The 16,077-nt window shown below is 47.2% G+C and overlaps 7 protein-coding genes across 8 annotated transcripts; 4 read left to right on the top strand and 3 right to left on the bottom strand.

Moving 5' to 3' along the window:
- Window positions 1-7: 7 nt before the first annotated feature.
- Window positions 8-1,732, bottom strand: E1B28_000975 (uncharacterized protein). Its single transcript, XM_043146866.1, has 8 exons — window positions 1,474-1,732; window positions 1,390-1,418; window positions 1,264-1,332; window positions 1,053-1,203; window positions 682-1,002; window positions 518-629; window positions 401-467; window positions 8-345 (listed from the first exon to the last, which is right to left on the bottom strand). The coding sequence occupies exons 1-8, from the start codon at window positions 1,514-1,516 to the stop codon at window positions 199-201; spliced, it is 939 nt and encodes a 312-aa protein (XP_043015571.1). The 5' UTR covers window positions 1,517-1,732; the 3' UTR covers window positions 8-198.
- A 169-nt stretch (window positions 1,733-1,901) lies between these two features.
- E1B28_000976 (uncharacterized protein) lies at window positions 1,902-4,579 on the bottom strand. 2 transcript variants are annotated; one of them, XM_043146868.1, is made up of 11 exons: window positions 4,528-4,579; window positions 4,455-4,475; window positions 4,179-4,396; window positions 3,881-4,095; window positions 3,760-3,828; window positions 3,621-3,705; window positions 3,293-3,566; window positions 3,138-3,243; window positions 3,017-3,084; window positions 2,807-2,967; window positions 1,902-2,752 (listed from the first exon to the last, which is right to left on the bottom strand). In XM_043146868.1, exons 3-11 carry the CDS (start codon window positions 4,235-4,237, stop codon window positions 2,035-2,037), a joined length of 1,755 nt encoding a protein of 584 aa, XP_043015573.1. In that variant the 5' UTR covers window positions 4,238-4,396; window positions 4,455-4,475; window positions 4,528-4,579; the 3' UTR covers window positions 1,902-2,034. The 2 variants fall into 2 exon arrangements, with proteins under 2 accessions (XP_043015573.1, XP_043015572.1); XM_043146867.1 differs by having other exon boundaries at window positions 4,455-4,579.
- An 82-nt stretch (window positions 4,580-4,661) lies between these two features.
- Window positions 4,662-5,907, top strand: E1B28_000977 (uncharacterized protein; the record flags this gene model as incomplete). The annotated part of the gene is made up of 6 exons (XM_043146869.1): window positions 4,662-4,817; window positions 4,870-4,885; window positions 4,939-5,143; window positions 5,201-5,267; window positions 5,317-5,653; window positions 5,711-5,907. 6 exons carry the CDS (start codon window positions 4,662-4,664, stop codon window positions 5,905-5,907), a joined length of 978 nt encoding a protein of 325 aa, XP_043015574.1.
- A 231-nt stretch (window positions 5,908-6,138) lies between these two features.
- Window positions 6,139-8,284, top strand: E1B28_000978 (uncharacterized protein; the record flags this gene model as incomplete). Its single annotated transcript, XM_043146870.1, has 5 exons — window positions 6,139-6,912; window positions 6,966-7,211; window positions 7,290-7,407; window positions 7,460-8,032; window positions 8,094-8,284. 5 exons carry the CDS (start codon window positions 6,139-6,141, stop codon window positions 8,282-8,284), a joined length of 1,902 nt encoding a protein of 633 aa, XP_043015575.1.
- Window positions 8,285-8,617: 333 nt separating this feature from the next.
- Window positions 8,618-9,927, bottom strand: E1B28_000979 (uncharacterized protein; the record flags this gene model as incomplete). Its single annotated transcript, XM_043146871.1, has 3 exons — window positions 8,618-8,859; window positions 8,914-9,742; window positions 9,790-9,927. 3 exons carry the CDS (start codon window positions 9,925-9,927, stop codon window positions 8,618-8,620), a joined length of 1,209 nt encoding a protein of 402 aa, XP_043015576.1.
- A 181-nt stretch (window positions 9,928-10,108) lies between these two features.
- On the top strand, window positions 10,109-11,647 carry E1B28_000980 (uncharacterized protein). Its single transcript, XM_043146872.1, has 6 exons — window positions 10,109-10,275; window positions 10,323-10,590; window positions 10,648-11,024; window positions 11,079-11,268; window positions 11,320-11,426; window positions 11,480-11,647. Exons 1-6 carry the CDS (start codon window positions 10,137-10,139, stop codon window positions 11,491-11,493), a joined length of 1,095 nt encoding a protein of 364 aa, XP_043015577.1. The 5' UTR covers window positions 10,109-10,136; the 3' UTR covers window positions 11,494-11,647.
- A 101-nt stretch (window positions 11,648-11,748) lies between these two features.
- E1B28_000981 (uncharacterized protein) lies at window positions 11,749-14,200 on the top strand. The gene is made up of 19 exons (XM_043146873.1): window positions 11,749-11,920; window positions 11,972-11,985; window positions 12,041-12,078; window positions 12,151-12,232; window positions 12,290-12,325; window positions 12,397-12,417; window positions 12,464-12,500; window positions 12,556-12,577; window positions 12,622-12,645; window positions 12,703-12,738; window positions 12,788-12,881; window positions 12,935-13,031; window positions 13,092-13,257; window positions 13,313-13,372; window positions 13,440-13,452; window positions 13,502-13,515; window positions 13,575-13,631; window positions 13,688-13,779; window positions 13,835-14,200. The coding sequence occupies exons 1-19, from the start codon at window positions 11,787-11,789 to the stop codon at window positions 14,148-14,150; spliced, it is 1,353 nt and encodes a 450-aa protein (XP_043015578.1). The 5' UTR covers window positions 11,749-11,786; the 3' UTR covers window positions 14,151-14,200.
- Window positions 14,201-16,077: the final 1,877 nt, after the last annotated feature.

The raw sequence follows: 16,077 nt of genomic DNA on the forward strand, positions 1-16,077 counted from the left end.
CTCAATAATTGCACACAAAACCACACCACATCAATTGAATTAGAGTATCCATTGCATTCTGCAGTAGGTCGTTTAATGCTAAGGTAATGCTCGGAATACCCACCAAAACATAAAGATAAAGGAGTTCTATCGGAGGAATAACGACCAAATACCGTAACAAAGGTATAGTAGCAACAATCCAAGACACCTGGAGCTCAATTAACCAGATCCGCCGGAGTAGATCTTGCCAAACATCATTTTTTGGAAGACGTCGTATAACGAGAGGACACCAGCACCAGCAACACCACGAAGAATGTTGGCACCAGCTCCCTTGAACAACGACTTCGTACCTTCCTTGGCAATAATCTGACAATCCAGGTTAACATACGTGACCAAAGAGAGGAAGGGGACAGTCAAATACCTGAGAACCAGCATCAAACATCGACTTGTAGTTGACACCAGAGCCGGACGTCATCATCATACGACGACTGCGAGAGCTTATGAGCCGGCGAAATCTTGATAGTGGGATTATACGAACCGAATAGTGTCCAGAGGGTACGAAGCAAGACCGGCACCGATCGTAACACCCCATCCGAGAGCGAAAGAAGCTAAGAAGGATCCCTCGAGTGCGCCAACGAGAACGACAGGTTCTGAAAGAAAGTGATTAGGGTAATCGAGTCACATGTGCAAAAATAAACGCACTAAGGGAGTCGTAGACACCGAAGTAGAGGCCACGGTACACGATGATACCGACGACGGAAGGAATGAAGCCACGGTAGAGGCCGGCGATACCATCAGATGCAAGGGTCTTCCTGTAGACATCGACCAAACCATTGAACTGACGACCACCTCCACTCTTCGCTGACTTGGCATCGTTGGCAAGACGGGTACGCGCGTAGTCCAATGAGTACACGAACAGGAGAGAGGAAGCACCAGCAGCACCACCGGAAGCAACGTTACCGGCGAACCACTTCCAATAGCCAGCCTCCTTCTTGAAGCCGAAGAGAGATTTGAAGTAATCCTCTGTTGAGCAAAATAAGTAATGGAGTATAACTCATTCACAAGAGACACACTGAAGGCGAAGTTAAGAGCCTGCGTAGGGAAGTACCGGATAACGTTGGCGGTGTTACCTCTCCACAGCGCGAGGGGTCCCTCGTCACGGTAGGTTCGAGCGAAGGCATCACCAACACCCTTGTAGGGAGCGGAGAGACGACCTTGCTTAATCTAAAAAGAGGAATAAGGTTGGAACCGGTCTGAGGACCTCAGAGAACGTGTATGGCGTACCATCTCATCCTGATTCTGAACCAGCAACTTAATCCGCTCGATGGGTGCTGCACTAGTCTTCGAGACAGCCTAGAAGAATCAAGGCGTTAAGCGCTAAGTCGGACAAGGCGGATGAACCTGACACACAGCAGACACACCACCCATAAGGAAGTCGACTAAGAAAACTGATAAGCTACATGAAATAAAAGCATTAAAGCATTCTGAACGTACTAGCAAAATCCTGAGGTGTCTTGACCCTTTTGTTCTCGGCCATTTTCGTTGATGGGAAGAGGGAGGGATGGGATGATGAGAGTTAAGTGGGAAGAGATGAAAAGAAAATTTTGTCGCCTCCGGCCTTTTACACGGAGAGTGCCATGATCACGTGGGCAGGTCCCAAAAAGGCCACGGCGACGACATTCAAGTTGAGTCGCAGTTACGTTCGACGGTCTCCCATTCGATGGAAGTGAATTTGGACCTGCTCGTCGGATTGTAGAAAACAGAACTTCAGTTCAGGGTTTTTTTGACTCTAGCTTGTTTCTCGAGCCTCTTGATGGCGTGGACTTTCGGAACAGTTCGGGTCTGGCAGGCGGTGCGCTGGGTCCGCGACGCAGCCATACTACTTCCGCGCACGACCAAATGTGATCCAGGACCCCGCATCGGACCAGCGTACACCGATGATATGGAATTGTCGGAAAAAATACGTGGCGATACATACATACATTACACATTAGAACAGCTATGGTACGTGCACACTGAGCACAGTCGGACAAAAAACCAACGATACGCCAAACCTCATTGCCAATGTGTTGGGGTTCCTCCGCCGCCCGCCCGCGATCCATATGAGCTTCCGTTGAGAGGTGGAAGTGGAGGATGGGCGGATGAGTTTCTAACGTTATATGTGGGTGGTAAGCCAGGCGAAATGTTATTGTAAGAATAGGGCCGAGGGTCCCTCTGGCCAACTGGAGCGTCGTGGGTATTAGTGGTATTGGATATCCGGTGAGTGGTGTGATCCTCCGTTCGACCTTTCTTCCATATAGCTTCAGTGGGAGATAATGCTGCATCCGAAGCCTTTCGTTTAGTTGCCTGTTTCGGCTGAGCTACCTCGTCTTCTTCGTCAGAATCGACCGTGAGATCAATGACGTCTTCTTGTACTGGAGGCGGACGTGAGCTTGAACTCGTACCGTTCCCAGACGATGGAGAAAGTTCTCGTTTGACCATACCCTCCTCGTCTTCATCGTCCGAGTCGAGAACCATAATCTGCTGCGCTCCATTGGATAGTTTTTTTTCGCTATCCGGTTTGGTGCTAATTGGGGGGTCGTGTGTCTCCGCCTTGACTGAGAATGGTGGTTCCTGATGAGGAGATGGTAACTTCATTGAGCCGGTGGGAGGATGCTTTATCTTCCAGTTCGCGGAGCCATATTTATTGTCGTTTGTATGCCATTCGCCATTCGCCTCAACCATAACATCCTCGACACTGTCGGGACATGAGCTCAAGATGTCGTCGAAGGATCTGTACCAGTACGAACGTTGAAAATAGATGGCGAGGTCGAGCAGTGTTACATACCCATCAATAATGAGCTCTTTCCAGCTCAAGACATGCTCGCAAATTGGGCATAAATAAGTTGTAGTCTGTTCCATGACAGAAAACCAGGAAGTTGCGTCAAAACATTGACGGTGGGTGCATTTTTCGGATCTGCAAGGTGTATTGATTCGCATAAAGCTCAACTAAAGCTGTTGTCAGTTTGATGAGATGAGAATTCTGCATTAAAATTACTGGGCATTTGAGCGACATCTTTTGAGGTCCTGCGACTATGTCGTCATCTTCTTGAACACTTGCATGTACTGCATATCTGGTGGTTAGCACTGGATTTGAAGATACAATGAAGCAGACAGACATTGATTTAAAACTTCAGCTGATGTTCTATTCCTCGTTTGTTTGAGATTCTTTACCAGTGAATCGACGCTGGTAATTTCCACTAACAACACAATCAGGTAGAATTTCTTCATAACCGTGAGCAAATCACCCGAGTCACGCATAGAAACGGCGTACTTTGGGTTGCGCGGGTTGTTGGCTGTTTACATACACCATTTCGATCCTGTTTTGTGTGGTATTCATTCGTACGTATTTGCCCAAATCTGGAGGAGGTGCGGTTCCTGCTTTCTTCTTCATTCCCTTGAGGCTGGCAGTTAAAACTACGTTGTTGACCCGAACTTCGCAGGTGGGCGGAAATTCGATGGGACAGGGAGCCTGGTAGCTGCGATATGACGTGCTATTGGTCCAGTAAAGGGAAGATGTGCAAAACAGCCTTAGTTGATATCTTGAGCTTTACAGACAAGGTTTTGTCAGAAAGGAGAACGGGTCGATAATCGTTACTGACCTGGGTCTTTTGAGCTTTTCCAACTGTTCCGCGTTCAAAGAGAACACAACAGTTTGTTGTTTACGATCGGTGGCACTGGTGGTTTCTAGGATAATCATATAAATGAATAATTACTTGAGGGCATGGTTATTGCGCGTACCTGGGCATTCTACGAGCCCCGATACTGGTTGATCTACCTCGAAGAAGGGCGAATCTTTCCACTGTATTGCTACAAATACCATTAGAAGACGCCTAAATTCGTTTGGGGCATAGTAGCATACCCTGTCGAGACGCAGTGACCGGTGGCTTCACGATTGAACTCGACGACGTCGACGGACTGAGCACGTTCAAGTTCTTTCGGTTGTAAGGATCGTAGCGGACGGTTACAGGCGCAGGATACGCAGAACCTTTTACATAACTAGTTGAGGCATAATTGCTTGAGGAGGCGGACGAGGTACTCGGCATGGACGATCCTGAGACTCTTCCGGGGGAATATCTGCAAGAACAGCGTCAACAAAGGCGTGTTGAATAAACATGAATAGAAATCCTTTATCATGGGAAAGACAAAGAAATACTGACGCTCCCGTAGTCCTGACTTGATCAAACACGACTTTTGCTTTATTCCATCGGTCCACCATATTTTGTTGTTTCCAACCTTCTACGACGCTCACAAGCCTGTCAATGAGATCCTGCTTTTTGCCGGACTTTGATATATGTGTTCCACACTCTTCGTTCAGGCCCTGGATAATTTGTTTGAGTCTATCCACCGTATTGAGCTTGATGCTGTGGTGTTGGGTCTGAAGTTGAAAGTAGTAAAATTAAGCGACAAGGAATGAATAATAGTAATAAACACACCTCAAATCCAGACCAGGGGTCCTGGCCAGCCATGAATGATTGTTGTCTGAGCTGAAAGGGAGAGAACACGAACTACAGGTGCAATTGCGTCAACTACAAGACCAAGTGCAGAGCGGTTCGGCGCTGAAAATGTACAGCCACACGCACTCTCGCTTACTCGATCCATCATCTCCGCTAAGAATGAGTCGTGCAAGGTTTTTAAAGCCGATGATTCAGAACAAAGTCACCGAAGAATCTGGCAGGGATGTCTCATATGATACTGAGGAGGATGCAGACGCCCCAAGAGTATCTCAATGGGTGGACGAAGATGAGGATTTGGCTTTCAGTGACCCTCATGTGCCTGTTGCCGGTCCCTCGCAGTTAGTGAGTAGCAATTTACTCCTGTTCCTCATGATCTCAGTGCTTCCTTGTACAGAATACCCTTAGGGCAGGCAGGTTTAATTTTCTCAATTGTATGAAGCATGGCATCCTCACAAAGCTACAGATCTTTCTGCTCTACCCATAGGTACACTTCGTCATGCGCAAAACGTATTAAACCAAACGGAATCCTCCAGTGAAACTGAAGGCCCAGAGTCCGGTGGCTCGCAGACTGACGATGAGCAAGATATACCCATTGGAAGGCCCACGATGACCAGAGAAGGCAAACAAAAACAGGGTGTAGAAGTCGGCAAACGATCAAACAAACACGCGTACGTTATTCAAGCTGACCACGCCTTCCCGACTATTAACTCTAACCTCTCTCATAGTCCGATAGAAGTGTCATCCAAAAAGCCTGTTACTCGCCGAAGAAATGTGATCGAAGTAAAAGTACCAGTATGTCCAACTCATACCGGCGCATACACAGTGATTAACTCTTGTCAAGGAAGTTAGGGACCCTAGGTTTATACCGATGACTGGGAAACTGGATGCGGACAAATTTCATGCCAACTACAGTTTCCTGGCCAAGAATCATGAGTCTGAATTGCAAACATTGCGCGAAAATCTTAAACGGGCTCGGAAACTACTTTCGTCTTCCCCACGGGAGTTGAGATCTGAAAGAGAAAGAGAAGTGGCTCGCCTCGAACTTGCTATGAAACGCACCGAAAGTATCGTCAACCATGATCGCCAGCTCAACTTGGAGCGAGAAACCTTGTTGAAGGTCAAACAGGAAGAGCAGGAGAAACGTAGAAAGGGTAAAGGTAGCTGGTGGATGAAGAACAGTAAGTTTAGTTCTTAGTTTATTGGTCATTCTCTCTCTCTAATAAGATATTGTTTAGCCGCGAAGAAGGAGGCACTCGTCAAGGCGAGGTATGGTGCTTTAGCTGAGCAGGGAGGTCAGCGTGCAGTAAAGAAAGCAATAGAGAGAAAAAGGAGGAAGGTTGGACAGAAAGACAAACGATCTCGACCTTTCGTCGAAGACGTACGTCCTGAGACAGGATGGCCGCATAAAAAAAGGAAGGTCGGAGTAGTTTAAATCCGCTCGGCTATCTAGATCTTAGCGTGTTATACACGAATTGTACACGAACAAACAGTCTAGTGCCACTAAGCGGTATTCAAGCGCTCCCGAATTTCTTCTCACCTATCAACCTTCCATGTGTGAAATTCTGTCGCATGCCAGTTACATGTAATGGCAGACCACTTCCACTCCTTAGTAAATGAACCACATCCAGCTTCTTTATCCAGCCATAATACTTTGGGAGCCGAAATGGTCGAAGAGCAAGACGGTGGACACTCGGACATCTATAGAGGTTCAGAGCCCCCTTCTTTAGGATCTATACACCATTCCGGTGCCTCTTCTGTGGCATCATCTTCATCTTCATCTTTAACATCGTGGGGACGGTTGCGGGGGTTCGCTCAAGTCGTTTCTGCTCTAGAAAACGCCCTTTCACGGTGGGGAGGATCCTCGAGTTCAAGCTCTAGTTCAAGTTCAAGTTCTGGCTCCCAGTTTCCCATAACAACAGCATCACGATCTCAAGTAGCGAAACGTCGAAGACAAAAACGATACCCCGGTAGTGTTTACAGCCTTCAGTCGGATATGGATTTTGCGGCACGTATCAGTCTTATCAAAGCCCGTGCAGTCTCCCGGCAAACGACTCGCCATTTTTCCCTATATATACCCCCATCAGCTCACAGTCCACTCAAAACTACGTCGTCCAGCTCACTGCAAAGAGTTCTCAAAGAACTCGAAGCCCTGCTCAGGAGGACTTCGAAAGCACGGAGGTTGAAGGCCAGAGAGGCGGCCAGCCATTCAGTTCCGGAGGTTCAAGAGGTTCCACATCACCACTTTATGCTTCCGCTTCCGGACCTTTGGGCGCCGAGTCGACCAGCTTCCTTCACAGACCTTACGACGCTGATCTCGTCCAAGAAGGGCAAGTCAAAGGATACTGGTGGCGGAGGGCAGCAAACTGAGGAAGCTCTTTCGACGTGGTTTCTTGATATAGCCTCTCCAACTTGGGACGACATGCGAGCGATTGGAAGGGTCTGTTAAACATCTCGTGTTTCCAAAGAGTCCACCTAATATGTCCTCTTCAGTTACTCCACCTACACCCTCTTACACTGGAGGATATACTACAGAAGGAACCCCGTGAAAAGCTAGAGATCTTTCCGAAACTTGGTTATTCATTCATTTCATTCCGAGTTTTCGAAGCTGGAGACTTACGGGAGAAAAAAACCCATCAACAAAATGAGAGCATTAACGATACCATAAATGACGACGACCAGGAGGATTTATTAGAAGCTAATGTATACCTAGTAATATTTAACGAAGGGATCTGTTTGGTGAGTGTCCGTAGTAGATCTTATTTATTCATCCTCATTTTTGATAGTTTCATTTCACGGATATTTCGGGTATGACAGTCGAACCCTAACTGTGGTCGCGATCTCATTACGTCTGGATCATCGATCCTTGCAGAACATACTGAACGGGTTCGTAATAGGATAATATCATTCGCAGAATCAGCTACCATGTCTTCAGGTAGGGGTTGTTGTTTATCGCGTTGCCTACTTTTTTTCTGATGTAAAGATAGCATGGATCGCCCATGGCCTTCTGGATTCTATAGTCGACTCATTTTTCCCTTACCTGGAGGACATCGAAAAAGAGGTCAAGGCTGTCGAAGAGCTGGTCTACGATGGAGAGAGAGAAAGGCAAATTAACGCTCAGGATACTCGACATTTCCAGTGGATATCTAAGCTCACCTCTTCATTTGGCTCTTGGAGATCTCCAGAGCCTCATCACAGCACAGAAAAAACCGCTATGTTTGACGAAAAGGACGAAAAAGGAACCTTTGGTGGAGGTTTGGTTGGTCAAACGCGCTTCGCGCTTCCACGTCCGCCGATTCCTCTAATGAAGAAACGTCTTCTTCGATTCCTTCGTTCACAATTCAGACGATCCAAAAGCGAAAAGACCCCACCACCCAGTACTACCTCTGTTAACTTGAGGCGCATTGCAAGGGCAAGAAAGTTGGTCACGTTGTTGAACAGACTACTTGCCAGCAAGGCGGACGTAATTGCGCAGATTCGGAAGCGTATGTTGTCCGGACTTCAGGGAACTAGATCAACAGAGGATTTGGAGGTTGCCATATACATGGGGGATGTTCAAGGTTAGTGTTTAGTTCACTGTTGCGTTTTATTTCGACATGTCGTTGATTCACAGAACTCTAGATCACATATTGACCTTACAGCACTCATTGGCGCACTACGAACGGATGTTATCCCATTCTTACCCTATTTACCTCAGACAGCTGCAGATTGAGCTTGCGATGGCCAAGTTCGGGACCGACAAAGCACTTATCATTCTGACGATGGTGAGTGTTGCGGTTCTCTGCGCTCAACTTGTCACCGGTAAGCTCTAATCCGTTCGCAATTGTTGTCGGTCAATAATTTACAATACAAATAATCCTAGGTAGTTGTTCCATGAACATGAATGTTCCTCATAGCGACCAACAACTAAACGTATTTGGGATAGTAGTGGCGTTGATCATGATAGTGTTAGTGATTTACTTGTGGCTTGTTTGGTGGTGGTGGAGAAAAGCAAAGCGGCGTAGGGGACGAGTTTTGAAGAATATGTAGCCGGTAGTATGGCGGGTTTGTAAATATGATCAAGGCTTTTGTCTGACACCATAAAATGTCATCAGTTCCTCAGCCCCACGAAGGACTTCATTCACTAGAAACATCGAATGATGAGTTTAATGAACACATTCAAATGAAGTATACAAGCCTTTTTCCCGGTAACTGGAATGTTTCTGTCCGAACTGAGTAACCACGTCTCGAAGAGCCGTCTTCTCTCCACGTATACCCTCACAAACGGTGTGAAGACGAGCAGCTTCCGCCTCTAACCTCGATAGACTTTCCTGGACCTGTCCCTCCAGACCTTCAAGCTTATCCATGTGATGAACGTAGACTTGTCGAAGTTCCTCCCATTCCTTGTCTATGCAACGCGGAAGGAAAGATTCAGGCTAGGACGATGAAGAACACCACTAACCTAAAACACCGGTTTCCTGGGCCGCGGAGGTGAATTTAGCTATCCGATCAGTTAATTCTCGGTCATCCGCCCAGGAAACAGTTTTTACGGAATCTCCTGTATTGGAACGTTTGATACAGCTTCTACGGTGTCGCAAGGGTGGAGGTGTAGCTCCGCTTGGTCCAACACTAGCAGGCTCCTCATCTTCTGGAGGAGGAAGTTCTGATGCAGGGATGCCTCCACGTCGTAATATTATGGGCAGCGGGGGAGGTGACATTGGTGGCAGTTGAATGGAAGATATGGATGCAATGGATTCTGCTTTGAGAGGTGGCTCTCTGGTGGTAGATTGAGGAGATTCATGAAGAACGGGAGTTTCAGCCCTTGGTTTGCCCTTGGACAGGTCCTTTACCTTTCCACCTGCTGGGGAAGCTGGTGGATGGACTCTGATATGTTCAGGAGACTCACGACGAACAAAAGTTCTCGTCGGGCCTAGACGGGGAGAAACCGCGCATCGCGCACAACATGAGCTCCTTGCATGAGTGTGAGTGCGAGAAGGTCGTGCTGACATCACGGTCGAAAGACGAAGTTGTTGCTGGCGGAACCATTTTTCCATCTCCTTAAGACGGAAATCAGCTGGTGCAACAATGGTTTGGAATGTGAACGGTTCATTGCGACTGTGTTTACGAGGTGGGATGATGCTTGATAATTTCTGGCATTTGCGGACCATCCTATCCTTTAGATGGCGTATCTCCAGGATCCGCTCCCATGAGACGTTCTTCCTGGCAAGTTCGAGCTTTTCTAGTTTGAGCAACTGCTCGTACATGGACGCCGTATGCGGCGGGAGGAGAACCTGAGGGATGTCGACGACTTGAGTTTTTCTTGTTGAAAAAAACTCACCTTAATTTCATCAACTGTGTCTGTAGTCTGTAAGTACCTCCAACCTTTGGCAGCCTTAGGATCTTGGGGCTCTAACTGTCCTCTTACAGGGCTTGTACGAAGATGATCGAGAGAAGGAGGCTGCTTCGACCTTAGCATGTGCCGGGAGGAGGAATGTAAGCCTAGAGGGCAGAGGCCGTTATATACGGTTCCCTACAATGGTCCTCGTGTCCAGAAAGTAACGTTCAATGCGATCAGGGCACGAGGCGGCAAACCTCCAAAAACAAATAGTTCCAACAAAAACACTTATTAACACAGTACTTCTTATGTAATGGACGTCGGTAATCACTTGTACCGTCCTCCCTCTCATGTCCTCGTCGCTCGCTCAGTACGAGTTTTTTCTTCTCAACAACGTCTCGACCATTTCTACCTTAGAATCTTCCCTGCGTTCCTTGTCATGGATCCTTCCGGGAAGGTTTAAGGATGCAGAACTCGCTTCCGAAGCTCGTGCGTATGTTTCACCATAACCATGACTTTGAATTAATTTCCCCCAGTGTCTGCCTCGTTGAACATGATGAGCATGTATCATGACACTCTCTTGGCCAGGCTTGTCGCAACAGATTCCAACCTTCGTTCACTCCTTCCACCTTCAATGCATACCCGCTACACGCGCGCGTGGGCGAGCCAGGATGCACGGTACAACTTGTTAGCACGAGCACTTGAAGTAGTTCGCTTCACGGAGCTCGTGATTGAGATGGGCCTGCGCAGAAAGGTGTCGGATCGCAGCCGGTGGAGAGGTATTGTTTTGTTGGAAATCCTAAAGTACGCCCTACGCACATTCTTTGTGATCCGTAACTGACGTTGAGGGCATTAATCCAGAGCCGTCCTCCGTCTAGCGTTACTCAAGATCACCAAGAGGCCTTTATTGACTCCTCCTATACCAGAAAGAGATTTTGATCCTACCACCTTACCTTCACCTTCAAACTCGACCTCTCCTACCCTTGTGCCTTCGTCATCTCCTTCATCGCCACCAACTACTCCAGATCACCTCAAGAATAATCGAGTACCACCGTCCCCTCACCCGTTACTGACAACGCTTCCACCCCCCCGAACGGACACATCGGTGGAAGAATATCTACTACCCAAAGCTCTCACAACATCATCCGTTAAACCTCCCCTTTCTCTTATAGCTCCGTTTTTGTCTTCTCAAGAATGGCTCGGTGAGATATCGTATACTCTACGACCTTTGGTCTATGGCAAGCGCACTCTTATATGTCCTGATGCTTTAAGAGTTCTAATATCTTCACTAGCCACAATGCTAGCTTATGGCCGCAAGTCGAAAAGAGCTCTATTTGTTGCCCTCGCACTCGAACTTATGTCTATGGCTCTACGGCGGGAACTTCCACCCTCTGCCTCTCTGGAACGTTCAGAGTATGCCCGTAGAGATAGAGATATTTTCTGGTATCTGTTCCGAGGCTCAATATGGGACACCTTTACAAAGTTTGTGTTCATCTCCCGACGTCCCGGTATCTTGCTGATATTAGTGCACAGGCCCAAGCTGGAAGCTGTCGCTGCACGAGCTTCGACTACACCGGTTTTTAGTTTATTCGGTACTCTGATGAAAGACTGGATTCCTCTCCTCGATGAATATTATTATTGTGAGTGCGGCGTTGGTTCCCGATTTGAATTTGGCTAACTAGATATATCGAAGATACCGCTCCATGAATATGTTGTATCAGTAATAATAACTATGTGGTGACACTGGATTACAGATTCTTTTGCGTAATATTGTAACGGAGTTCACGGTGAAGGGAAGTCCACCGGATGATACCTCCTCCCTTGTCAGCGGAATCAATGCCACATCACCACTCGACTATACTGACAATTGATAGAGTGATGTCACGGAACCGCACTTCTGCTGTAGTGCAGATGGTCGGGTATATATCCATCAATCCCGTATCATTCGTTGTCTTTCTTTCTCTTCTGCCTTCTACAACGACATAGGAGAACGGTCTAACATGAACGGTCTGTTGAGCAGCAACAGGGCAGACTCATCAACCAACAAGTCCAAATCCCCACAAAGGCTTGGGACAGATCCCACTGGTAAAGCCATCGAGAGAGTCAGGAAAAGAATTATTATCTGTTGCGATGGGTATGCATAGTTCTCTCCCATGCGATTCGCATATTTACAAATCCCGTATAGAACGTGGCAAGACGGTGATGTCCACAGCTGTCTTTCTTAGTGTCATGCCAACTCACTTCGCGTGATTAGGTATCTCCGAGAATAGACACAAATATACTAACGCACTCGTAAGTCCAAGAAGCGCAAAGCGCGAGCTACAATTTGAGAGTCGCTGATCTATGTAACATTGGATGTTCTAGCGGCTCGCCAGAACAATCGAACAGGAAGACATTCGAACAACCCCGCCTACACCACAAGTTGTGTACTACCAGTCTGGCATAGGTAGGTCAAAGAATTTGGTACTGCATACCTCGACTCGTTTGATTACACGTTACTCAGGGAGCGAAAAGAACTTTTATTCCGAATTCATTGAAGGTACTGTTTTAACTGTTCCATATTGCGACTGTCACGACTGGCCCATTTTACCTCATCACTGACGCCTGAAGGGACGACGGGCGACACATTAGGTGAGTGCAGATGCCTTCAGCAGTAAATTTACTGACATGTTTGTAGCTGATAAAGTCGAGGAAGCTTATGCGTTCATTGCACAGTAAGCACCACTTAGTCCATCTTTATTCCTGCGGCCATTAATCACACTTGAACAGTAATTACTTTCCCGGTGATGAGGTATGGTCAGCATCCTATCTTGCAAAGAGGCTGACGTCCCGTAGATATTCCTTTTCGGATTCTCGAGGGTACGTGAGTTTACCTCTCTTTCCGCATGTTCGGATGTAAGGAGTGTTTGAACGTAGGGCGCTTATACAGCCCGAATGGTAGCCCTGCTTATTGTATGTGGCCTTCTCATACCTACTTCATGCTTCTCACACATGAATTTAGGGGAAAATTGGTGTCCTTGATCGTAAGAATATGGACGACTTCGGAACGATCTTCCTCTCGTATCAGATACTCGGTAACGCCGAGGACGAAGAAGGTAACTCTATTGGCTGGATCCAATATGCTGTCCCTAAAATATGTGATTCGAAGCAAAAGCAAAGGCCAAAGCAGACCTCGAACGACTCGAGGATAAGATTTCCTCTGGTGTACGGCGAGCGTTTAAGGATGACCGGCCATTTTCCATCAAGTGAGTGTTCAAATACGTGACGTCCGAAATCCCGGTATTCAAATACTTTATACATTCTAGATGCGTCGGGGTGTTTGATACAGTCGGTTCACTAGGACTACCAGAGGAACTCACGCTACATCCTGGTCCCGTCAAGACGCTGTTTGGATTCCCTGATAGAATATTGGGAGAGCATGTTGAACGTGCTTATCAGGCTCTGGCACTCAATGAGCCAAGAAAAGATTTCGTAAGGTTTCTCACAAACTTCTGAATATACTGTTCTTGACACGGGTTGTTTCAAGAATTGTTCTCGTTTTGAGCAAACGAGCAAAGGGAGATGTAAACATCAAGTGCTGAAACAGGTAGTAATGGTAACTCAGTGCCCGGATTTCCCGCTATTCTGAACAAGTTCTCTATTCTGTATTTTAGTGTTGGTTCACAGGTGAGGACTTAATGACGGTTGATCTGGCAGTGGCTAATTGTATACTCAGGATCGCACGCCGACGTACGCTTGACTTTCTCTCGAGGGGAACTGCACTTACCTGACTTTGTGGTTCCTACCAGATCGGTGGTGGGTACTACAATCACGACTTGGCTGATCTCACGCTCGCATGGATGGTGGTAAGCTAATCGGCCTTGTCCTCAGTACTAGCCGTTAACTTGCACCCCGAGTTCAGGCGCATGTTTCGGACATTCTTTCTACGGACTTGAGCTACCTGGCCTGCCTATCCCATCCCGTTGCTCCATGGGGAGCTCAGGAACCGCATGAGTATGTATGATTTAATTGTGATCTCTGTGCAGCCTAGGCTGACATTTATTCCTAGCCCGTTGACGGGAATATTCTCATTGTCTTTGACTACGGAGAGGACACTTCCCACCTCGAGCAATAACGTTACTCATGAGAGTATACATCCCTCCGTGCTTCAACAACAAAAGTTGAATCCCGCCATTCAGTCCTTGATCGAAAAACATCCAGAGTTGGTGTGCAGTCTCTTGCCGTTGGAGGAAGAACTGAGAGCCGAATGGCCATACAAACCAGAAGAAGCTGACATCAAGGATGACAAGAACGATTCGAAGGCCAATGGGATGGTGGCGTCGCTCATGAAAACGTTGGTAACAACGATGATGGCAGAGATGTAAGAGGATTTATTGTAGAATAGATGAAACAATTGAATCCTATATATAATGGGACAAAGAGACCTGATTATCAGCGATTATCAGCGATTATCTCCAAAAAATGATCTATGCGACAGGACCGGGGTAAATTAAAGCGGAGATCGAAATTTCCTGCGTGCACGACAATGTCCCCTCCCTTTGAGCTACAGTAACATAGTATTTTTCATGTTCCTGTTTATTTATTCCTACTGTTATCTGACATGCATCTATACTTCAACTGTTATGAGATGTAACTTTTATATTCCCACACACTTTTTTGGTAATAATTTGTCATCTCTCACTGTCTCCTCTCCCCTTCTCTCCCGGTCTTGAATTGGCAATCGATCGAAAGGCAGTGCATGAGTCACGAGGGGAACCAATACATATATAAACTTGAAGCTGCCCCTTAAATGCTACACCCACATTACCTTCCCTCACATCAGCTCTCCTGATCCTTGGTTACGTTTCCTTACGGCCTCTAGAAGACCACCTCAATGGCGAACCAGGACGATGAGCACTGGACATGGAAATGCGCTCAGGTCTTCTTTATCCTTAACCATTGCACCCGACACCCACAGCCAGATCTCATCTGCACTTTCTTGTCATTCGGTTCTCTCTGACATCTTAATAGGGTCCTCGCCAGCCTCTTCATCGGCGGAGCTTTTTGGGTGGTCGTTGCTACCATCATGCATGCCAGTTTAATTCTTGTCATTTGCGACTGTGGGCTCATTGTCCGTACAGTTTTACCCGCTGTTCTAGAAGGTGCATATTGCATCAGAGCGTCCGCTACAAGTTAGCGTCTATCGTCGGCGCCTGAATGGCAGTGAAGGGCATGGAAGGGACTTTGAATGTTTTCAAGTCTACACTTGCATGTCTGTGTGTCCTTACACGCGGCTGTCATAACCAGGTGCAAAAGGCAGATAAAACTTCTCGTTTTTCTTTCCGCTTGCGGTTACTACCTATAGGCTTGATTCAGCAGCCAAGAGTTTCCATTCCAAGGACAATCTCTTGTTCACAAGAGTCTTCCAAGGTTTCAATGTCACGAGACGTCACCATCGCCAGTGCTCTATGCTATCTGCGGAAGTGATTTCGTTGCATCTTGCCTAATTCCAGAAATTGCCTATTTGCCAGTGCTCTTCCGACAGACCATGACTGGGAATCATACGAGGAATCGCGTCAACGAATCTATCGGTGTTAACCTTTCGTGCCCTCTCCTGATCAGGAGAGAATGCGGCGTGGCCTGGTTTCGGAAGGGTAAGCGTTGCCGAAGACCGTTCTCGTGATTTCGAGTTCAAATGGCATGGTTCACATCCTTGTCCGAGCTATCACATCCACAGCGGAAAAACCGACTGATTTTGACAATGTTCAATGACTATATCGAGTTTCAAGTACCCAGTTCAGTACGCCGGCGAGACGGACCCTGCGCCGGAGGATATGACGATGTTTCTTACTGCGAGTCCTGGTCTAGTTGGTCGTTGCGCAGGAATACCAATCCAGCGAAGTTCCAGATTTCAATGGTACAATGATGATACCGAACTGATTTGATTTGCAACGGAGATTGGCATTGGCAAAGGCTTTGGTGTGCATTATGTTATTCTCCCAGTAACTACCTGTTGAGTTCTCTTCTCAGACACTGCGCCCATTGGGATCTCGAATGATGAGTCCCCGAGGGCCACATATACCGAAAATGATGCTTATATCCATGACTACACGTTACCTGTTACTCGTTCCCAAAAGAAGAGCCAAAGAACAAGAGGAATGCGATAGGAGAACTGGAGGACAGGCCTTGATATGGAATGTTCAGCGGAAAGGGCGCAATCGTGCTTACTGTTGTACTTCCTCTGTGTGCCGATGGCACGCGGCGAGGATCTGTTCGTCGCTCCCAATTACCTGCGCTTCTTCTCTCTGTTGT

Source organism: Marasmius oreades, chromosome 1 (assembly GCF_018924745.1).
Source record: "Marasmius oreades isolate 03SP1 chromosome 1, whole genome shotgun sequence".
NCBI classification, from domain to species: Eukaryota; Fungi; Basidiomycota; class Agaricomycetes; order Agaricales; family Marasmiaceae; genus Marasmius; species Marasmius oreades.